The sequence below is a fragment of the Macrobrachium rosenbergii genome, chromosome 27, assembly GCF_040412425.1.
Source record: "Macrobrachium rosenbergii isolate ZJJX-2024 chromosome 27, ASM4041242v1, whole genome shotgun sequence".
Lineage (NCBI taxonomy): Eukaryota > Metazoa > Arthropoda > Malacostraca > Decapoda > Palaemonidae > Macrobrachium > Macrobrachium rosenbergii.
Window position 1 is genome coordinate 13,851,333 of NC_089767.1, and position 24,068 is coordinate 13,875,400.

The following is a 24,068-nucleotide window of genomic DNA, read 5'->3' on the forward strand; positions in this document are numbered from 1 at the left end:
AGGATGGTTTTATCTTCGTCCGCCAGGAAGGCTCTGGAAAACATGGACCTTTGGCTTTCAGAGAAGAGGATTCAAGGGAAATCCTCCTTCTGCATTCCCCCTTTGCACCTATCTAAGAGACGTTGCCAGTCTTATTCTACTGGGGAAGCTCCCAGGGGGACTTCTCTGCGCTGATAGATTCCACACAAAGGTCTGCCTTCGCTGCTGCTAAAGTGATGTTTGCCAGGAAGGAAATTGATCACTTATTGAGGAATCTCTTCAAGTCTTTGGAGGTGCTAAGTTTCCTTGACTGGTTAGTTGGGGCATTAGCCAAGAAGATCCAGGATTTTTCTCCTCTCTCTGAAGATTGTTCCTCGGACAGAGCTATTAGAGATGCTTCCCAGGAATTGGCCTCCCTTTTCGCTATGGGAATTTCAAAGAAAAGAGAGCTCTGGTGTTCTTTCACCTCCAAGAGTGTTACTGCCTCTCAGAGGTCAGCCCTTCTTTTCTCCCCCCTCGATTGCCATCACCTTTTCCCGCAGTGGTAAATGAAGTTTCTCTTGAACTGCAGAAGAAATCTACCCATGATCTTTTGGCCCAATCCACTAAGTGTCCTAAGGATTGGTCCACTTTTTCTGCTAGATCGCCCTCACCCTTCAGAGGCAACCCTTTGAGGAGAAGACAACGCTCTCTGTCTAGACCTTGGGCTGGAGTCTGTTTCTCCTCCCGAGCCATTAAGAGATCATCTTATAAACCTACATCGAAGAAGTGAAGATGCAGTCCTCCATGCTCCTTAGGGTGCCAGGCTCCAACTGTTTTGGGAGAGTTGGAATGCCAAAGGGGCAGAATCATGGATTGTATAAGTACTGAGGTAAGGGTACTCAATTCCTTTCAAGAAAATGCCATCCCTAGTCAACACGCCGATCACCTTGACCGCGTACTCCACAGGTTCTGAGAAGTCTTTAGCTCTGTCAGAAGAGGTCTCAATGCTTCTCAAAAAGAAGTAATAGAAGTAGCAGAGGACATCACGTTGATGGAGTTCTACAGTCGGCTGTTTGTGGTCCCCAGATCAACGGGAGGATGGTGACCGGTCCTCGATGTGAGCTCCCTGAATGTTTTCATCGAAAAAACAAGAGTCAAGATGGAAACAGACCAGTCAGTTCTTGCGTCCATCCGTCGGGGGGATTGGATGATCTCCCTAGATATGCAAGACGCATATTTTCACATCCTGATTCATCCGGCATCAAGAAAGTTTTTGAAGTTTGTGTACCAGAGCAAGGTATTTCAATTCAGAGCACTGTGTTTCGGCCTGTCAACAGCACCACAGTGGCAAAGTGGTTACAAATAATAGGGATCAACATCCTTTTATATCTGGACGATTGGCTGATTTCTTTTTCCCACAGAGCTACAATGTATGGAGGACCTTCAGAAAACCCTACTTTCAACCCAAGATTTAGGAATGCTAGTAAATCTTCAGAAATTCCAACTGACCCCATCTCAGAGGATTCTCTATTTGGGGATTCAGATAGACTCTCGGACTTTTCAGGCTTTTCTGTCCCTCAAAAGGATAGAGTCATGCCTGAAAGCAGTGAATCATTTCCTTACTCTAAAGAATTGTTCAGCCAACGAGTGGATGAGTTTACTGGGCATGTTATCTTCAGTAGAACAGTTCGTCAGGCTGGGAAGACTACATCTACGACCTCTACAATTTTTCCTGAAGAGAAATTGGGACAGGAAGACTCGGCCAGACTCTCGTCTTTCTGATCTCAACAGAGATCAAAGAAGACCTACTTTAGTGGCAGTATGTGGGCAGATATGCAGAAGGGAAGTCTCTGCTTCCTCTGAACCCAGTCCTAAACTACTCCGATGCATCGGACACAGGTTGGGGAGCCCATATAGGAGATAGGGAGGTGTCAGGAGCTTGGTCTCGGGAGGAGAGCACTTTCCATATTAACAAGGAGTTCAAAGCAATTCATTTGGGTCTCAGACACTTTCAGGAAGAAGTCTGAGGCAGAGTGATAGCAGTTCACTCAGACAATACCACAGCCTTAACCTACATCAGTCGTCAAGGGGGAACACACTTGCATTCGCTCTTTGAAACCATGAGGTCACTTCTTCTTTGGACGGACCGGATAGGAGTAAAGTTAGTCACTTGATTCATCCAAGGAAAACTCAGTGTGTTGGTGGATGGGTTAAGTCGACACCAACAAATCCTTCCCACGGAGTGGATTCTGTACCTTAGACTATGAGTAGATTTGTGGAAGCTGTGGGGAACACCATTCCTGGACCTCTTCACCACGTCCAAGAATCACTTCCTTCCTCTGTTCTGCTCCCCTTTTCCGGACCCTCTAGCATGGGCAACAGTTGCCCTTCTGCAGGACTGGTCCAACCTGGACTTACTTGCATTTCCCCCATTCAATATAATCGGGGAAGTACTAAACAAGTTTCAATCTCACCTGAATGTCAGAATGACCCTCATAGCTCCGTTCTGGCCCCAGAAGGAGTGGTTTATAGATCTCCTAGCCCTTCTGGTGGACTATCCAAGGCTCCTTCCCACCATTCCAGATCTCCTCAGACAGCCTCGTTTCAGGAGGTTTCATCAAAACCTGTCTGCTCTGGCCCTGACAGGGTTTCAACTGTCATCAAACTCCTACGATCGAAAGGATTTTCAAAGCCTGTTGCTAAAGGAGACGACAGCCATTTAATAAAGTCTATCAAGCAAAGTGGTCCATCTTTAGACTTCGGTGCAGAAGACATAACATCTCATCTTCTAAGCCATCTATGATGCAGCTAGAAGACTTTCTTCTGTATTGAAGATCCTCCAGAGGCCTCTCTTCCTCTACCATCAGAGGTTATAGAGCTATGCTCAGCTCAGTTTTTCGCCACAGGGGTCTGGACCTTACCTCAAACCAGGACATCTTGGACTTCATTAAATCTTTTGACTCCTTGAAACCTAAAACAGAATCTACAGTTTCCTGGAGTCTTGATTTAGTTCTTAAATGGATTTCAGGACCGCGTTTCGAACCTCTTTGCTCAACGTCCCTCAGGGATTTAACTAGGAAGACTCTGTTTCTTTTGGCTCTAGCAACAGCTAAGAGGGTTAGCGAAGTCCATGCCTTGGAAAAAAGGGTGGGTTTCTCCCAGGGTGACGCAGTCTGCTCGCTAACTTTGGGTTTTCTTGCAATAAACGAAATCCCTCAAAACCCTGGCCCCGCTACTTTACAGTAAAGAACTTGATTAGATATTATCTACACAGGACTGAGAAAATCAGAGGCCAGGCTAGTAATCTGTGGTGTCCTGTAAAAAATCCTTCCTGACCTCTCTCTAAGAACACTATCTTGTTCTTTAAAGGGACCTAATCATGGAAGCTCATTCTCAAATTGGAGAAGAGTCTCTTCCCTCCCTGAAAGTGAAGGCTCATGAGGTAAGGGCAGTGACCACCTCTTTAGCCTTCAAGCATAATCTGTCCTTATCATCTGTCCTTCAAATTACATACTGGAGATGTAGGTCAGTTTTTGCAATGCACTATCTCCGAGACATTGAAACCACCTACGACAATTGCAGCACCTTAGGGCCCTTGTCTGTAGCAGGTATGATAATGGGGGAGGAAGCCTAGGAGGCAACTCTGCCAACTGAATGTATTTCTGTCTGGAAGGTATGGTATACCCAAGTTACCTACCAGTTTTTTATTGGGATGATAATTTTTCTTTGTTTTAATTTGTCGATATGAGGTGACTAGGCATTATGGTTTTTTTTTTTTCTTGGTTCCTGGTACTTAGCCCTGGATTAGGGCAAGTTCTTAAGCTTTGTAATAGCATTGGAAGTTCCTTTTTAATACATGGCTTTGAGTAACACTTTTGCAGCTAGCAGAATACTCCTTCGCTCAAAAGTCCCCTTGTCAGTAGAGGTGTCCCTAGGCTATACTGCCACATCACTACAGTTTGAGAAGAGCTCCATTCAGAGGCAGTACCTTCCTGCAGTAGCTCTCTCACCAGGTAAGGAACAACAAGCATTTATCGATGCGAACATCTTGAATATATCCATAATGGCTTTAATATTTTGGGTACAAAATGTCCATGAATCCCCACCATCCATCAATGTGGGATTCAGCAATGTAATTACTGGGTAAGTTGCTTAAATAAAAATGACATTTTTAATAAAATAAAGTTTTATTTGTACTTGCCCAGTAATTAGGAGTCGAGCCCGCCCTCCTCCCCTCACATGGACATTTTTATTGGCAGCCAACAAATTGATCCTTTTTTTCAAGGGTTGTTCCTCTCCTTCCCAGAGAGGAAGAGGAAGAGTATTGCCATGAATTTCGAAAATTCAGGTTGCCACTGAGTAGAAAACTACAGTGATGTAAATACTGGGTAAGTATAAATAAAACTTTATTTTATCATAAAAATATTGGCATGTGTTATCAAATGATAGCTGAGTGCTGTCCTACTGACATCCACACTGCCATTAGTTGCTTAATGAAACATAATTTTAAGATTCATTTGTTTTTGTAAACTAACAAAGCTGGGTTAGAAAATGCAACTTCTCTATAGATTCAGTATATTTTAGTGAAGTTAGGTGTGATTTCACCAGTTTTGGACATTACAGTCTTAAATATACTAAAAACTTTTTTTTTTATATGCATGTATCTAATATGTACTTGCATCTTATATGCTGTCAGATACACTACGTGTATAGTATTGTTGTATCTACAGGATGGGTGATGTCAGTGTGCCCCTGAATCAACAGCTGGTTTATGGGAATGAACTGTCCAACCCATGGAGGAAGAAGCTGTTATTATTTTCATAGATCGTGTCTCTTTTCTCGTCGACAATAGCTTTCTTCATCCTTGGAGCATTATCTGTACCTTATCATGAACAGTTGTCAGTATTGCTATATGATTAAAGTCGAGAGAGAGAGAGCTGTTTATCAGTTCTGAGCTCTGGGCTTTGAACTGACAAAAGCCCCGCAGGTGTACACATTGGCATTCATTGGTCTGTTCCCATTTGAAGAGCATATACTTCTGTGTTACCTGATGATTGGCTGGTTCTGGCATGGGCAGAGTTGGAGGTGCTCCAGAACACGACCTTAGGATTGTGATAAACTCAAAGCAGTTGGATCCCATACTCAGGCAGCAGGCAGTGTACCTGGGTATGCTTATAGACAGACACACACCAGTGAGAGTTTTTCTTTGTTTTAGCTTGCTCAGGGAGATTTCAGTGCAATTATTCTTGCAGGAGTGACTCCATCTCTTGCTTCAGTAGTAACTGAAGTATTATTGGTCGACCTCAAGCAGTCCTCCCTCTCAGTTTGTTCCGTTGAGCAGGGAAATCAGTGATGCATAGTGGAACCCATGGGACAATGTGGATGTTTATGCCATTCCTCCTTTCAATTTGAACTGTCTTCTTTGGAGTACCTGCGGAAGATAAGGTCTACTTTGAACATTTCATGTAGTCCTTCCTTTGCCGCTTCCTAGATAAGGTGGTGGAGGAGAAGAGGGCCTTAACACTAGATCCCTCAACAGAGGTAATACCAATGGCGGTTTCAGCTTCATCAACCACTGCAAAGGAAGGGGATCTCCCTGTGGCTGTGGCTCCCCCCAGTAGTAAATCAGTCAGTGGGTAAGACTTCGGCTGCAGTTCCTGCCTTGACCAGCCCTGCAATGCATGAGGTGGGTGTGACCAGTTGGGAGAAAAGAGAGAAATGCTTGCAATGGTCTTCTTCTTCCATGTTGTCATTGTTGGACTCCTTTTCCTCCTCATCAACCCTGGAAGCTTTGACTTATTTTGCCTGTTGTATGCATTGCTTGCCTTGTGAGTGGACCAGGAATGCCCTGTGGAGTGGAGTTCTGGTGTATTGTATCATCTTCTTTGGCTAAAGAATGAAAGGCTAGTTCCCAAGGGGATCTGATGGGACCAGGCAGTCTCTCCTCCTGAACCCCTGCAGGCCAAGCCAGAGCAGCGTTTTTCAGAGATTTATTTTTCTCATTTGTGAATGGAATATGCTTGGGGAGGCAACTATGGCTTCATAAATGTCAGCAGTCTTGTCACTGGGAATAACCTTAGGGTGTACTCCAGGGCATGACCCTTGGCTTGGTTGCTGTGGTCACAGTTAGCATGTGATGTTTTGGAAGAGGCGAGTGGACTGATCTGCAAATCGGGGTCCCTCACCTCCAAGAGATCATGCAAACCCCTTCCCTCTCCACTTTCATACCAGTGATGGAAGGTGAGTTTCAACACCCCTGGAACAACCTGGATGTACACATTCTTACCTTTCAAACATCTTAGCAGGGTAATAAACAGTGTTTGTCACCCTGGGTCTTTGCACCACAGTGGTGGCTCCTCGTTGGCCTCGTGCCAGGTGGTATCCCGATCTGATGTCTCTCCTGTTGAGGCACCAAGAGAGCTACCCCTGTGGCCTACCCTCCTGTGTCAGCCACACATTTGCTGATTCCATGAGGCAGTGCAGTCCCTGTAGCTTTTTACACTGGGAAGTTAAATGGCATCTTCTGCAAGAGTGAGAATTTTCTCACAAGGCTTTAAGGGAGATGTCAGGGTACCTTCAAAATTCCATAGTGAATGTGTTTAGGGAAAATTGGCCATCTTCTGTAATTGGTTGTTAGAAGATGTACTTATCCAATTGGAACTTCATCCATCTTTGCCGAGACAGACACCTTTCATTCACTGTGGTAAAAGGCTATCGCTGGGCTTTATTTATTTGATGGAGATGTCTATGCTAATGAGAAATTGTATATAAGTGACTTACCAAGCAATTACATAGCTACTAGCTTCCTACCAAGGCGGTCCAGAAATTCTATTTTCAAGGTGGCGCCACCATCGCTAGTGTAGGTGATGTGGACCCGCCCACTTTCGGGATGGACAGGTACAACTCAGAAGGAAACTTCAGTTCATTTTCTGCTGGCTCCCAGTCAACATCGATGGTTTTTGTGCAGTCCTTCTCATCATTTTTCGATTTTTGTTCCAGTATTGGTGAAGTATTTGAATTTTGTATGGCCTTTTTTATTCTTGCGATTAACTGAAGTATTTTGGTCACAGGTCCTCTCTCAGGTCATTGAGCAGGGAAATCTTGGTCATTGGGGTCCCATTCTGCAATTATTCTTGGCATGATTTTGATAACAGGAAGTTTCGGTGATTTTCCCGTTCTGAGGGCATGATGATAACGGCAATCGGTGAAAAACCAAAAAACACCAATTTTCGGTTATCAGCGCCTCTGTTAGGTATGTGTCTGCACCAGTACCCAATTATCGGTGCTGATAAGTGGAAATCGGCGATTTTCTGTGCTTAAAATTGCCAATTTTTGTCATTAGACAAGCACCGTAAAACTGGATTGCTGCTAACCAAGCCTGCCGTTAACTGGGGACTGCCTGTATTTGTTAGCTTTAATGACATAATTCCTAATTAAGGTGTCAGATTCTAGTTCTTTTAGTGTTCAGTTTTGTACCGAGGGTTGCAAGACTAGATTAGTTAAAGTGGCTTATGATTCTCATACTAGTACATTAAATGTAGGGGACAGGAATGTAATAGGGGTTACATGTCCAGAATGCCAGGACTGGGATGACCATCAGTGGAAGGTTTTTAGATCTCATTCAGATAAGCTTAATAGAGATAGAAAGAGGAAGGTGGCTCTTAGAGCCAAAAATGGAGATAGTATAGAGACTATTCCTTTTCCTTCAGTGGTCGAGGGTAGTGCTATTTCTTCTCCTCTTATCCCTTCTTTTTCTCCCGTCCTTAGCCCTCCTGCCGTCTTACCACATACTCAGTTTACCAAGTTCCCATGCTTCAGATCTCAACACCATTGCCAGTCTCGAATCTAGGTTTAATAAAAGGTTGGAGTTCCTGGCCAATACAGTCATGGAATTAGGTATGTCTTTCAAAGCTTTTGTCGACAAAGCTTCGAGTGTACGCAGTGCAAGTGCAGTGCAGAGTGAGAGTGTTGTGCTTTCCAAGGAGGTGGCTGTCCATCCTACCAATGCTCCTAGATGAAGGTCCCTGTCCCACTCCCCCGCACCGGGGAGAAGACATACTAGAGGTCGAAGGGAGGCTGGTAAGGTTTGCCCACGGGCAATCGCCCCCTTGGTCGAGCCTGTTGCCCAGTCCCAGGCTGCGACAGAGCGCCATTGGAAAGGCATCTCTTTTAGAGCTCATTGTCTGTCGTCAGATTCTGAGGATTTTTCGTCTGATGGGAGGCATCGTCAGCTACAGTCTTCTGCATCTCATCTGCTGAAGAGACATTCTGCTGGTGTGGACAGCTCTTCTCCTCCTGTTAAGAAGTTTAAGGAGGTCAGTGTGAGTCTCCAACCCTCCTGCAACTTCGCTGTTCCTCCTCCTTCTGTTTCGTCAGTGCAGCATCGACAGTCAACTTGGGACAGTCCGGAGTCTCGTGAATCTGGAGAATGCCTGGTTTTGTCACCAAGGCACTCAGACCCTCATCATAAGAGCTCGTTGCCTCAGCCTAAGCGCTCTCGTGCTCCTGAGCACCTACCTTCTCCCAAGCGCCTGGCACCAGGTGCACCGACTCAGGCTTCTGCTCCAGCTCGTTCGGTGCCAACTTTGGACTGTTTGGCACCATCATCCCTTTGTCCGCTTGCCTCAACTCAAGAGGATTCTTCTTTAGCCCCAATTTGGCGCAAGCTAGAGGACCTGTTAGGTTTCTTGAAGACAATTGTTGCCAAGAATGAGGAAGCCTGTCTTTCACCTATCTTGTTTGATGAGGAAGAAGCTGACCATGATTCTGCTTCATCCTCTGCTTATTCGAGCCTTCTGAGATTCATTTTAGTGAACTTCCCTGACTTTTTCCAGCCTGTGCCTTTGGGTTTGCCCACATCAGCCTTTCTTATGTGGAAGCAAGTGACTCTTGCCTCCCCAAGTTAGTCCTTTCCTCCTCCTCAAAGAGAGCCTTGAAAGAGGTTGACGAGTGGTTGGCTTATAAGAGGGACTTGGGCAAGGCTACGTTTGCCTTCCCTCTTTCTAAGCTTGTCAAGAGAAGGTACTGTTTTTATGCCACTGGAGAAGCTCCTTCCTTGGGAGTGTCTGCCTCCTCTCAGGGGGACTTCTCTGGCTTGGTCATTGCTATGCTGCATGCTGCTTTCGCCTTCGCTAAGGTGATGTTCTCCTCTTCAGTGTTGGATCATCTTGTAAAGAACGTCTTCAAGGTTCTGAAGATCTTGACTGGACAGTGGGAGCACTGGCAAGGAAGATTGAGGACTGTCCAGTCCCGGCAGAAGATTTTGCCTCGGTTGGTTGAATGTACTGTCTTGTGCGGACAAGACAGTAAGGGATGGCTCTGCAGAGCTTGCATCATTGTATGTGATGGGCTCTCTTAAGAATCGGGAGCTGTGGTGCTCTTTTGCTACCAAAGGAGTTTCCACAACTCAGAAGCTAGCTCTTACGTTTGCTCCAGTCGACAAGACCCACCTCTTCCCTCAGGACACTGTGAAAGAGGTTCTGTCTGAATTGCAGAAGAAATCGACCAATGATTTTCTGGTGCAATCTATGAAGTGCCCCAAGGTAGCTCCTGCAGTAGTTCCTAAGTCCTTCTCTCCTCTGCGACCTCACCCCTTTCGAGGAGGACGAGCCAGATCCCAGTCTAGACCTCATTCCAACCTTTGTTCCCCATTGAAGTCCTTAAAGAAGTCATCTACCAAACCAGCCACTAACAAGTGAGAGCTGTCTCCTTCATGCCCCGGTAAGTGCCAGGTTGCACTGATTTTGGAAGGAATGGAGTCTCAGTGGGGCAGAGCCCTGGGTAGTACAAGTTTTGAAGACAGGCTATTCCATTCCTTTCAAAGAGGAGCCGCTGCTTTCCAAGTTGCCGATCACCTTGACGGCTTCCTTGGCAGGATCCGAGAAGTTTTCAGCCCTTGCCCAAGAAGTCGCATCTCTCCTTCGCAAAGGAGCAATGGAGGAGGTAGTAGACCAGTCATTGGAAGGATTCTACAAAAGACTTTTCATAGTCCCCAAGTCATTGGGGGGCTGGAGACCCGTATTGGATGTCAGCATCCTGAATTTGTTTGTGTTGAAGACAAAGTTTCATATGGAAACAAACTGTTCTGTCATGTCCTCTATCCATCAGGGTGACTGGATGGTCACCCAGGACATGCAGGGTGCTTATTTTCATGTCCCTATCCATCCGGACTCGAGAAAGTTCTTGAGTTTCATTTTTTGGGGCAGGGTTCTCCAGTTTGGGGCGCTGTGCTTTGGCCTGGCCACAGCCCCACAAGTGTTTACTTGAATTCTCGCTCCTCTCAGCAAGTGGCTTCATCTCCTCGGGATCAATGTATCCCTCTACCTGGATGACAGGCTTCTCCGCTCTTCGTCGGAGGAACAATGCTTGAAGGACTTGAATAGGATCCTTTGCCTAACACAAGAGGTAGTCATTCTGATCAATGTTCAAAAGTCTCAGATGACTCTGACTCAGAGTATTCTCTATTTGGGAATGACTCTGGACTCTTGGGTTTTTCGGTCTTTTCTCTCCCCGAAAAGAGTTGAGTCATGTCTTTTAACTGTTCAAGAATTTTTCAGTCTCATGACCTGCTCAGCTCTTCAATGGATGAGCCTTATTGGCACTTTGACCTCGGTGGAAGAGTTTGTGAAGTTGGGCAGGCTTCACATGAGGTCTCTGCAATTCTTCCTGAAGGCGAATTGGTGCACGAAGACTCAGTCAGACTCTGTCATCTTCCTGGTCACGTCAGAGATCAAGGAGGATCTTCGATGGTGGTTATCAGAGGTAAGACTTAAGGAAGGTATCTCTCTCTTCCCTCTGAACCCCAGCCTAGAATTCTTTTCCAACACTTCAGACATAGGTTGAGGAGCTCTGCTGGAAACTCGGAAGGTCTCCAGGAAGTGGACATTGGACCAGAAGTCACTACACACCAGTGTCAGAGAATTAAAAGCCTTTCACCTGGGCCTTCAAGCATTTGCTCCGTTTGTCATGGGGAAAATCATAGCACTCTTCTCGGACAGCACCACAGCTATGTCCTTTGTCTGCAGACAGGGAGGCACCCACTCCTTCCCTGGGTGGAGCAGATACAAGTCAAGATTCTCTCCCGCTTCATTCAGGGAAAAATGAATTTCCTGGCAGACGAGCTGAACCGCAGTCGCCAGGTGTTGCCGACAACCTTAGACTCCAAAGTCTGCAACGATCTGTGGAAGTTTTGAGACAAGCCTTCCATAGATCTCTTCGCAACGTCGAGGAACTACCGCCTCCTCTCTTTTGCTCCCTAGTCCTGGGACCCTCTAGCTGGGCGACAGATGCCATGGTTTTGGACTGGACGGACTTCGACATTTATGCCTTCCCTTCCTTCAGGTTGATCCAAGAGGTCCTGAACAAGCTCATGTCTTAACGAAATGTCTCAATGACTCTAATTGCTCCACTCTGGCCAAGAAAAGAATGATTTTCAGACCTACTGAGACTGCTTGTGGACTGTCCGAGGGTGCTTCCACAAAAACAGTCGCTGCTCAAACAGCCCCATTTTCTCAGGTTTCATCAAGGATTGTCTGCTCAGGCCCTGACAGGATTCAGACTGTCAGGAGCCTTGTCAGAGCAAAAGGGTTTTTGCGAAGGGCTGCAGAAGCTATTGCTAGATGTTGAAGAGCTGCTTCTAGCAAGCTCTACGAGTCCAAGTGGACTGTGTTTAGAAGATGGTATGGACAGAATAACATCTCTTCTCCTGAAACCTCTGCGAGCCAGATAGCAGACTACGTACTCTTCTTTGAGGACCTCAAGGAGATTGTCATCCTCTATGATTAGGGGCTACAGAGCTATGCTTGGCTCAGTAGTCAAGCATAGGGGCCTGAACCTATCCGTGGATCAAGATATAGCAATCTCATTAGGTCTTTTGAGACTTCTAAAATAGACAATCCTGGTGCACTCTCCTGGAACTTGGACGTCATTTGAAAGTGTCTCTCAAGCTCCTCCTTTGAACCTCTATGTTCAGCCTCTTTTAAGTCTGTCACTAAGAAGACTCTCTTCTTAGTAACTCTGGCTACAGTGAGACGAGTTAGTGAGCTCAAGTGATTGAGAAGAAAGTAGGGTTTGTGTAAGGTAATGCAGAATGCTCTTTCTCGCTTGGTTTCCTCACCAAGAACGAGAACATTTCCCATTCTTGGCCCCGCTCATTTGTTATTAAGAGCCTGGAGGACATTGTCGGGCCTTGCGGTACTACCTCTGCAAGACTGAGAAGATCAGTGGTCCCTCAAACAGCCTCTGGTGTTCCAAGAGGAACCCTTCATACCCACTTTCTAAGAATGCTCTCTCTTTTTTCCTGAGGAGCCTGATCTCGAAAGTCCATTCTCAGGTTCAAGAGGACGTCTTCCTGATCCTGAAAGTTTAAGCTCATGAGGTTCGAGCCGTTTCCACTCTCTTGCTTTTCGACACAATATGTCCTTGTCTTCGATTCTAAAATCAATATTTTGGAGATCTAAATCAGTGTGCTTTGCACTACCTTAAGGATTTTGAAATGGTGTTCGAAAATTGTAGTAGGTTAGGGCCATTATCCGTGGCTGGCATGGTGTTGGGAGAGAAAGTGTAGGGGGCTCTCTGTCCCTTTGCTGTCTCCTTGCCTTTTTTTAAGGATGTTGAGTTAAGGGAAGCCTACTATGAGATTCAGAGCCTTTGTCCCAGTGTTTTTCCGGAATAACTTTTTTTTCTGTGCATTTGACAAAGATATTACTTAGCCATAGTCTACTTTACATCCCTACCTAATTTTCAGCAGCATTCTTTATTACTTATACTGTATTAGAAAAAGTATATTCATAAGAGTAAAATAAAGCAGCCGAAACCAGTGGCGGAACACTCTAAACGTATAATTTCAAAGTTAAACGTGACGTAAACATTTGACGTCCCAACTCCTCCCACAAGGTGGTGACAACAAACGGCTGTCTCTGAAATTCTAAATGAATATTCGTACTTTGTCAGGGCTTCAAGAATGGCGGCTGTGATAAGTCATTGTCCCCATGGTTGCAGGACAGCTTTTGTGATTTGACTTGCACAATCATTTAGAAGTGAGGAGGCCTGTGGCAAACCCTACGTAAGCTTGAACAGGTAAATGAATAATAGGGCACTTTTGTGGGTAAGGAGTACACCTGGACATCCAAGGCTACCAAGTTTTCATCATTTGTTGACTTCCATAAGGTTTAGAAAGATAATTATATATGCTCTATAAAGCAATAGTTGTTGATTTCTTAGTAAAATATAACTTGTGGAACAACATTAAAACTTGCTTTGCCAAAAAAAAATGTCATGGGTTATAATACATCACTGAATGACCTCTATAGGTTCCAGTGCTTGGGCTTAGCTCAAAACGCTATAATCCACCCATTGATTATAATGTCAAGTTTCCTCATATGTAATTACGTTAAATAAAGGATCCATGTAAGGACATGTCATTTCATATGATCGTTCCTGTCCTCTTAGTGACAGAGTACAGTACAAGAATGGCTGAATTGTAACATTATAATGAAAGTTGTTTTCATATTCCACAGAATGTTACCGGCAAGGGTTCTAGCTCTCGATCTCGGCATAAATCATATATACTACCACTACAAAGTGTAAACAAGGAGTATTGGTTGTATTTCATTGTTGCCAGAGGTTGAGACTTTTTCATGAATAGCCATGCTCCATCAAGAAGGAGGCATTATATCTTCAAAAGACATTCCTTTGAGTTTGCTGGCGATGTCTACAAGAAGTCGGTGTTACTCTTATAATTACCGGAATTATGCAACTTTCATAATACAGAATACAGTAAAAAATTAGGTAGGGATTTAAGATACCCTGTGACAAAGTGTCATCTTTGTCAGGTATGTTGATACAATTTAATTCTGGAAACACCGGGACACCGGCTGTTAATCTCATAGTAGGGGTACAGTGTACCTGGAGTACCCACCAGTTTTACGGTCGGGGTGTTGGTTTTTAACTGTGGGCATAGGTGACAATGTTGGTTTTTATTCTGGTCTATGGCCAGGGCAAGGGCACTTTCTCTGTCTTTGTCAGCCATCTGTGAACTTCCATGGCTGCAAAGTACCCACTGAAGTAGGGGCGACTCTTGGCCATCCTGCCATGCCCTCTACAGGTTAAGATGAGTGCCAACCAGACGCAGTAATTACCTTCAGCAGCTCTCTTTACCAGGTAAGGTACAAAAAGCATTGACCCAGTGCTAGTAAACGCTCTTGTTCAAAGGCATTATCTTTGTTAATGTTTTGGATTAGATTATGTCCATGTATCCCACCTCCTCTCAATGTGGAGTCAGCTATGTAATTGCTGGGTAAGTCACTTACTTAAAAATTACTTTTTTACGGTGAAATAAAGTTTTATATATACTTACCAAACAATTACATAGTCAGAGCCCCCTCCTTCCTCTCAGATGGACATCAGGGCTCAAATGAATTGAAGTTTCCTGCTGAGTTGTGCCTGTCAGTCCCGATAGTGGGTGGGACCCTGTCACCTACACTAGCAATGGTGACACCACCGGGAAATTTGAATTTTTGGACTGCCGTGGTTGGAAAATAGTAGCTATGCAATTGCTTGGTAAGTATATATAAAACTTTGTCTAATCATAAAAATGTCATTTTCAAACAGTCACTCCCAGCTCGTGAACTTCAGGCTTTGGATAGAGACCTTACACTTAAGACTGTTTTCCTCTTCTTGTTGGCCTCGGCAAAATGGGTAGGGGAGTTGCATGGCTGTCATGTCTTGTCCAGAATTTAGGAGGCTGAGGATCTCTTGTTCTTTATCGTTCCTGAATTTGTAGTGAAAACCAGGATCCATCCATATCAGATGAGCAATTCAAGTTTTTCAATCTAATTGAGATGTAGGTGGAAACCTGAATGAGATGCTGTTTTGCTCAGTTTCTGCTGTCAGTTGCTATTTGAAAAGAATCTGCTCCCAGAGGCTGAAATGTAGGTGCCTTTTCATTATACAGGAAACCACAATCCCTTTCATCCTGGCTAGTGAAGTAATCAGACAGGCCTGCACCTCCTCCTCCAAGGACGTTGGCCTCCCTTCTGTGTTAGAGCACACTAGGTTGGGCTTGGGTCCATTCTTTAATTTTTTATAAAACTAATCGGTTTTCAACGAGGGATGTTGCCCACAAGTTGGCTGCCCAACAGGTTGTGTAGTCACTCAAGATCAGGTTTCAGACAAGGTCAGTATCTCATCCAATTTGGCTAGGTCTGGTGTAGGTAGGCTCCCCTCTTTCCTTATTTTGTCTTTTTTGTTAAGAGCAGCATCTGGAATTGACCTAGATACAGTTGAATACACTTCGGGCATCCTCCCCTTGATAGCAGGGAGTGACCCTCATCCTCTTTTATAGCAAGGGGAGGGGGGGACAGTGTAGTTTAGTCCTGAACCCTTAACATGTAACAGTCAGAGCTAAATTGCCTTGTGACATGAATTTTTTTTATGGGGGATGATGTTCTCCAAAATGTTTCTTACTTGATTACAGTAAACCCCCAGTATTTGTGGTGGATGTGTACTGCACTCCCCCCCCAATAGCTAAAATCCACAAATACTTAAAACCCCTCTAAAGACACTTAGAATTGCCCATTTTGATAGTTTAAACACAAAAAAACTCTAAAAATGCTTATACCTGAATAAATTATTGTAATACTTTTATCACAAAAAGTGCATTTAGTCATGAAAATGATATGAAAATACAGTAATTAGTGAATATTTCTCAGTGAAAATACCGCGAATGGGTGAATTTTCCGCGAATAATGTGCATATACGTTCTACAGAGAAATCCAAAACCTGAGTCTGCGAATAGTGAGACTGCGAATACGGGGATTTACTGTAGCCCCTTTTGGTTTTCTGTAAAACGATTTGTCTGTCCGTCCACACTTTTTTTTGTCCACCCTCAGATCTTAAAAACTATTAAGGTTAGAGGGCTGCAACTTGGTATGTTGATCATCCACCTTTCAGTCATCAAACATACCAAATTGCAGCCCTCTAGCCTAAGTAGTTTTAATTTTATTTATGGTCAAAGTTAGCCATGATTGTGCATCTGGCACTGCTATGGGTGCTAACAACACAGGCCACTACTGGGCCGAGGCTGAGAGTTTCATACAGCATTAAACTCTGTACAGAAAACTCAGTTGCACCAAAGGCAGCTGGGTTCATGGTAATTCCATGGTGGCTTCTAAGTCCAGTCAGTTGAGGGGACTGACCTCTCTCCTGATGGTTTATATTCCCATGGGGACAAAGAACAAATTTTGAATAACAGTTTTTATTTTTCGTAAGTTAACAAACCAGGGCCTCAACCTCCTTGCTCTATCTGTGCAGTCAAATTAAAAGTGAGTGAAATGGTTGGTGAGTGAGGGACTCTTCTCCCACTCTCCCTCCTGCCCTCCATTTCCACCTGTGAACCACCTTGTTTCAACCGATTTCCAGCTTGCACTGAAAGATACCACTGTATTGGAAGATACCCCTATATATAGGGCTGTGGTTTGTATACAAGTTATTACAAATTCCTTTCTCAAAAAACATTGTCTACACTTTATTAAATTAGCATGAAATTATCCCCATATAATGGTGATTGAAGTGTCATAAAACCATGGCTCCAGGTTCCAGGTGCCAGGAAGGGTATACAAAATTGGGGTTAAAAGTCTTATATGTTGGATATTTTATAAGAAAAAGTGAGCACTGTGTCCCTGGATCCCTTGCTGAGAAGCAATTTCAGAATAGAAAGGGACACTTTCTCTGGCCAGAAATCATCTATTTTTTTTTTTTTTGGCTAGAAATCATCTATTTTTTTAAAAACATTCTTGGTGGATTTACAGGAAATATTGTGGTTTGACCAGTGAGCCACAGAAAAATTTATTTAATTTTGATGTTTCAAACGCAGCTCTGGAATTTTAAGAATGTATTTAATTTAAGAAAAGTCAGGTTTTTAAAATGCATTGTGTTAGGATATCGTTTGGTTTTAAAATGATAAGTTCTTTGGTGTTGGCAGAGGTTTGCATACACTGTGTGCTCTGTTATTGTTTGCAGAACTGTATTGATTTGCCAAAAAAAAAAAACAGTGAATATCTCACTTTCTATTTTATACATTTTCAGAGGATGCATTCTAAGAAATTCACTGTGTCTGGTGTAGCAGCAGTAAATACATTGAAAAAATATTCAATTAGTGACCGAGAAATTTTAGATAAAAGAGTTAAAACCAATCCTCGCTATGCTGATATTCGTCCTCGAACAAACACAGGATTCAATACACATCGACGACAAGAACTTGAGCATGAAATCCGCAAGTATTATAAAGTTAGTATATGGGTATCTTTTTCATCATGGTAAATTTAGAATGTGAAATGACTTCAACCAGATACTTGCACTGTAGTTAATACTGTTTCTCTAGTACAGTGTGTCATTAGTTTTGAAATTTGACTTATATCCTTTTACCAGTACTGTATATCCTTTTACCAGCACCGTATATATTTTTTTCCATTTCTGCTCTCTGCATGTGTTGCTGCTCATAATTGATATTGGATATTGTACAGTTTCTTTCTGTTTTTAGTTGTGTAATATTTTAAGTCTTCATATAATAAAATTTTCTGATAGTTGAGCATGCAGTTAAGCATACACTAATAAACAAACTTTTTAAGAGAAAATAAACTTTCTCTTTGTAACTGCCCAAAAGAAGTGAAATTTTGCTGTCGCTAATATCTTGCTGCCAAGGTGGAGAGAACAGTAGTTCACTTTATTGCATGAATAAATTTCAGTTGAAGACCAGAAGTCTTTTGTTTAGTATACTTGTATGTCATATGTGGCACTTACTACTGCTTGTACAGTATACAGTAAGTATGGTGTTTGAAATGTTATGTAAGATTTTGTTTGGGAAAATGTATGCACTAGGAAAGGAATACAATTTGTGAAAGGTAAGATAATAGCATTTGGAAAGTAACAAGTACAGTATTATCTGGGATGAATCTTACCTACCATAAAAGCTAGCGTACATCTTTGCGCAGTTAGGTGCAATTGTCATTTAGAATAAACAAAAGAATAACTCTTGGCTGACTCAGATGGACTGTCTGTTATCACCTGTATCCCAAGAGGGGCCATTGGAGTGTTTACTTCCATTTTAGAATTCTTCGTGCTGTCTCCTAGTACATATGATGTGAATCAGCTGTAGTAATTTTGACTACAGGTATTACCCTACTTACGATCGGGTTAGGTTCCAAAAAACCCATTGTTTGCTGAAAAAATCGTATCTCGAATATAGCCTAACCTACACTAGGGCAGTCAGTATCGTCTATACATGTATGGCAGCCTAGCCTACACTACACAGTATACTCTATACACATACGGTATAGTAATTATTAGTGTCAGCTAATTCTGCAGGTTCAATGCAGATTGACTTATGATAATTCAGTATAAAGAGAAATTGAATAACATACAAGGCTTAGCCTACACTATGGTATATCGTATACATATATATACAGTAGCCTAGTGTACATTATACTGTACTCTACTGTATATTCACATATTAACATTGTATTATACAAACATCAACAAAACGAATGTGCATCTTTTCCGTGGATCTTTTAAAAAGTTATGCTTTACGACACTGTATCCAATAATATTGTATATATTCTCATATTGCTTTTGCATTATAAATTGCGATCATAGTGGTCAATGTTTTGGTTTACAAATCGATTACGCGGTAAGTTTATTTCCCCAAATTTAACTCAGTTCAAAGCGCTTTTCTTGCTTCTAGTTAGCGTAAATGAATCTCTAGATACTTTATTTATATGGGACAAGGATATTTTTTGTTATATGAAGTGTTTTCAAGTTGAAATATAACTTAAATACCTCTCATTGTGAAATTAATTTAGCTATTTTTTCGTTAATAGATGATGTTGGCGGCTGGCCGTTTAGGGGCATGTTTGTTTTGTGTAACAAAAAAATCAAGATTCTGTTTGCTATTTTCTCTTCATCATAATACGAACTTTACGTATTTATCTTTTATCAGCATGAAAACAGCAGTAATATGTGTTCTTTCATGCCCAGCAGTTTTGATTAAAATACTTTCTCTCCAATTTTATTTGTGGTCGAGTTTCATCCATGTTGCCAATGCACGATAATTTATAGTCATTAGCAGCTTGAACATTATTTTCTCAGCTTCAGCTACAACTTGCAGTTTGAATTTAGCAGTTTATTTCTTTGCTGATCTTTTCTCCAAAGCGAATAGGGATATAATGTAAAAATATATCAGTCCTATTGTACTTAACGTCGTTTGTAACATAACTACGGTAATTGTTGAACCGTACAATGGTTGAAATGCAAGCAAAACAATTGTTATCTGATTCGGTCATTAGCAAAATGACTGAACACCAGTTATTAGCAGCTCTTGTTTCGTTTTTGCTGGATGGTCAGAGATCGTCTTTGGTGAAGTACTGTACTCTTTGCTTTTGGTAGCGCAGCTATTGAACTTAGCTAGAATTTGGATTTTCTTTTTCTTGATTATCCCAGCCGAGAAGAACCTAAAAGAGTTCAGAGGTCTGGTTAAACAAATCATTTATAACTTTAACTCTTCGATTGTAACTTGTCTAATTGGATTTTGTCCATTATGTCTGACTCTAGTTTGTCTAGCATCAGGTACTGCAGCAAAGGCTGCAAAACTAGACTCACTTCTGCAAAATATGACTCGCAAACCATTTGTTGTACTTGTAGGGAACAAATTTGTTCTCCGGAATTGAATTGTGACGAATGTAAAGACTGGGAGAAGGGTAAATGGAAGACTTTACAGACACACTTAGACAAATTGCAGAGTGGCTGAATTAGAAAAGCTACAGCTAGGACCGAAGCTAAGGCTTTTGCTAGTACAGTAATACTTCGATCTTACACAATTCGAGTTGCGCAAATTCACACACACACGAACTTTTCACTGGAACCTAACTAATGGGCATACACGATTTTTTCACAGACACACAAAATTCTCGAGAAATCCTGCCTGCAGAAGTGGGTGTTTAATTTTTTGAAGTAATTTACAAGTTTTCATGGTTTTATGTGTAAAATCTGTATGAAAAATGCATTTCATGCTTTTATGTGTAAAATCTGTATGAAAAATGCATTTCATGCTTTTATGTGTAAAATCTTTATGAAAAATGCATTTCATGTTTTAATGTGCAAAATCTCTATGAAAAATGCATTTCATGCTTTCATGTGTAAAATCTCTATGAAAAATACATTTCATGCTTTCATGTGTAAAATCTGTATCGAAAATTTATTATTTTTATTTTTGCACATGCATAAATATGATGCAAAGGTAATTTCAGCACATTCAGTTAGTGTACTTTTACAAGATGTGATACCCATTTGCAAAGTTACTGCACTTTTCAAAGATGATACCCTGCAGAAAATGCTTGTTTAATGTTTGAAGTACATTTATAAGTTTTATGCTTTCTGTAAAATCGATAAAAATTTATATTTATATTTCTGTACATAAATATCATACAAGTATTATGTCCATTTGCAAAGTCTTTGTCACAAGGACTTTACATGACCTTGAGATGAGGTTGTTCAGTCGTGCTCATTTGATAAAATGAATTCGTTAATGTAATATCAGAGATGTAACTAAGAGTTGTATAAGTGTCATTCTTTGAAAATTACTCTGTTCACCTCTGAGAAAGAAAAGTGTTGGTGCAATCTGTATGTGCATGTAATTACAGCACGTTCAGTTGGTGTACTTTTACAAATGTGATACCCTTAGTTACTGCATTTTTCAAAAATGATACCCCTGTAGAAAGTGTGTTTAATTTTTAAGTTTTCATGTTTTTAGGTGTAAAATCAGAATGGAAAATTTATATTTATATATTTGCGCATGAATACGATGCACAAAAGCAGTACAGTTACTTTATTACAGTCTCTCTCTCTCTCTCTCTCTCTCTTAGTCATTTCAAACATACTTTTACAACTTATTATTTCTCTGTACATCATTACCTGTACAGTATATAATTTTAAATTGATTGAATTTTACCTGTACTGTACTACCTTTTATGAACATTATGTACATGTTTTCGATATTTTATGGAATTGTACTTATGTTACGACTGTGACACATGACGTTTTGCCTAGTGACGCAAAGAAAACGGCTTTTACTCTAAGTGACAAAGAAAATGGCATCCCATGAATTAAGGGTAACATTAGTATATGTACACACCTACTGTAAATGCGCTATTATGAAACTGTGCAGTACTCAATTTTTATGTCAACCATTTACTGTATTCCTTTTTTAAGGTTAATAAGCTAAATTGTAAATAAAATTACACTAACTTTAGTTCATTTAAAAGTTAGCTTAATACTTTGGGAGCATGATTAGGGTCATATTTAGTACTTAAACTCTGGAAATAAACATTTATTAGCATTTTTAAAGACCATGCCAAACTTACACGAAAATTCACCTTGCTCCGGAACCTAACCTCGTGTAAGTTCGAGGTAAGACTTTAGGTCATTCTCCAGGAATTGGTATTGATGTTATGCCTATCCCTTCAATGCCTGTGACAGCCTTTTCTCCCATTTCCAGTACTCCAGCCTTTCCTGTCACTCCATTACCTAGCTGTCATTCTGCTGAACCCAATGCTATTGCCAGCTTAGAAGCACGGGTAGATGAAAAATTTGATTTACTTGTCAGTACTGTTTCCCAGATTGAGAACTCTGTGAAGGTCCTAATGGGCAAATTTAATAGTCTAGTGTCGAGTGAAGTGTCATGGAGGGGGCGGCTGTTCATCCCACTGATGCTCCTAGACCAAGGTCCCTGCTAAACACCCCTTGCCAACCTGGGAGGAAGCAAAGTGGCAGTCCAAGGGAGGTTGGTGGTGTTGCCCACGAGCAGTCTGGATGTGCATGCACTATCTTCAAGTGATTCAGATTCTCCAGCATCAAAGAAACGCAGTGACCGTTTTGCCAAAGTTTCTAGGCCATTGAAAAGGACAGGCGCTTCCTTGGAGTCTGATTCGCCTCTGTCTCGTAAGCGAGCTGTAGAGAGAGAGACCGTAGCCCCCTCCCTTTTTGTAGTTTTTGGGAGTCTCCAGCGAGAGATCCTCGCTCCCATTCAGGTGTGAAAGTGTGTTCCAACCCCAAATGAGTGTGCTAGTCCAGATTATCAGTGCCAAGAGTACAAGCGCCCAGTGTACGTTAGTGGTGTGCGTAAGCGCCAAGTCAAAGATTGTTCGGTGTCCAAGCTTTTATTTCCAGAGCACCCATCGTATGAGCACACTTTGTCTGAGCGCCGATTGCATGAGCGCACAGTTTCCGCTTCCCTGTTTGTGGGCGCCCAGATTCCGAGTTAGAAAAGCCCGTGTTTGACCGCTCAGAGCGGGAATGTCGGATCGCCGAGCGCCCATCCTTGGGCACCAAGTGTCCGCGGAGAATGCAGCCGCTTCCAAGAAGTCGGTGTCTGCTTCAACAGCGAGTGGGCGCCCAACATCCGTGCATCCAGTCGCTGTGGGTGCCTCTCTCGAAGTCCACCCCACTTCTAATTCTTCATGACCCCGCAAGGAGAACTTCCAGTGTTGGATGCCTCAAAAGAATTTCCGTCTGTTGTTCAAGATGCTTCGTTGGTGCTGCTTCAACTTCAGCTTGATAAAGTGTTGAGCCTCTTTCAAAAGTCAACTCTTTGTCTGTCAAGGAACCTGCAGAAGAGGAGCAACCTGCTCAGGTTTTTCCTGGTCTGTTACCCGTCATTCTTCTCTCCAGTCGTCCCTTTATCACCAGGTTCGGCCTACTTGATGCGAAAACCACCAGGTACCACCAAACTGCCATGTATGGTGTTGTCTTCATCATTGAAGAAAGCTTTCTCTGCATGGATGCCTGGCTAGCAGAGAAGAGGAAAGTCAGGAAGGCGGTGTTCTGTTCGCCTCCCTCTCGTTTGATAAGGCAGAAGTATCTGTCTTACACAACTGGAGAAGCTCCATCCTTGGGAGTTTCTGCCTCCTCTCAAGGGGACTTCTCCAGTATCATAGATGCTTCTCGTCGCTCTGCTTTCTAGTCGGCCAGAATTCTCTTCACAGCCTCGGAATCAGACCATCTGCTTAAAGACATCTTTAAAGTCTTTGAGATCTTTAGTTTTCTGGATTGGACGGTGGGAGCCCTAGCCAAGAAAGTAGAAGACTGTACGTCCCTTCTAGAGAACTTTGCATCAGACTGGCTGGGAGTACTGGGATGCGTTGATAGAGCCGTAAGAGATGGAGCACTAGAGCTAGCAACCATCTTCACAACAGGAGTCCTCAAGAAACGAGATTTGTGGTGCTCGTTCACGGCAAAGGAAGTCACCCGATCACAATGTTCTTTGCTTCTTTTTGGTGGGCGCCACCCCTGGACAAGAATAGTCTGTTCCAGCAGGACAGCCTGGAATAGGTTTCAGTGGATCGGCAGAAGTCGTCAACTCAGGACCTCCTCACTCAATCCACCAAAAGGACTAAGTTCCCTGCACAAGCCACTACAAGCACAGCTACTAGAGCATTGTCGCCCTTGCAGCAACAGCCCTTTCGAGGTTCTAGAGGTCGTTTCCTGTCCCTACCTAGAGCCAACCTCCGAACTTCCAGACCAACTAGAAAACCCATTAACAAGACAGCACCTCAAAAATGAGATGTAAGTCCTCCATGTTTCAGTGGGAGCAAGACTTTCCCATTTCTGGACAGAATGGAAAAAGAAGAATGTGGAGCCGTGGGTGTTGAAGGTATTGAAAGAAGGCTATGCTATCCCTTTCAGGGAGAAACCTCCCTTAGTAACCTCTCCCATCAGCTTGACAGCCTACTCGAGAGACCCAAGAGAGGTTTTCGTCCCTATCTTGGGAAGTGTCAGCCCTACTAGAAAAGAGAGCCGTGGAAGTAGTCAAGGATATAAACACAGAGGGGTTTTACAACCGCCTCTTCGTGGTTCCCAAGTCATCGGGAGGATGGAGACCTGCCCTGGACAGCAGTGCCCTGAACCTCTTTGTTCAGACAACGAAGTTCAAAATGGAGACGAGTCTATCGGTTTTGTCAGCCATCCATCAGGGAGACTGGATGGTTACTATAGACATGCAAGATGCTTACTTCCACATTCCAAATCACCTGGACTCCAGGAAGATTTGTGTTCCGGGA

The 24,068-nt window shown here is 42.7% G+C and overlaps 1 protein-coding gene across 3 annotated transcripts in view; it reads left to right on the top strand.

Moving 5' to 3' along the window:
• LOC136853420 (centrosomal protein of 41 kDa-like) overlaps positions 1 to 24,068 on the top strand; it is a 56,542-nt gene that overhangs the window by 4,898 nt on the left and 27,576 nt on the right. For all 3 annotated transcript variants that reach the window (XM_067128931.1, XM_067128932.1, XM_067128933.1), the window contains exon 2: positions 17,047 to 17,247. In XM_067128931.1, the coding sequence (XP_066985032.1) occupies positions 17,050 to 17,247 (198 nt within the window). In that variant the 5' untranslated portion in view covers positions 17,047 to 17,049. The remainder of the gene's footprint in view (positions 1 to 17,046; positions 17,248 to 24,068) is intronic.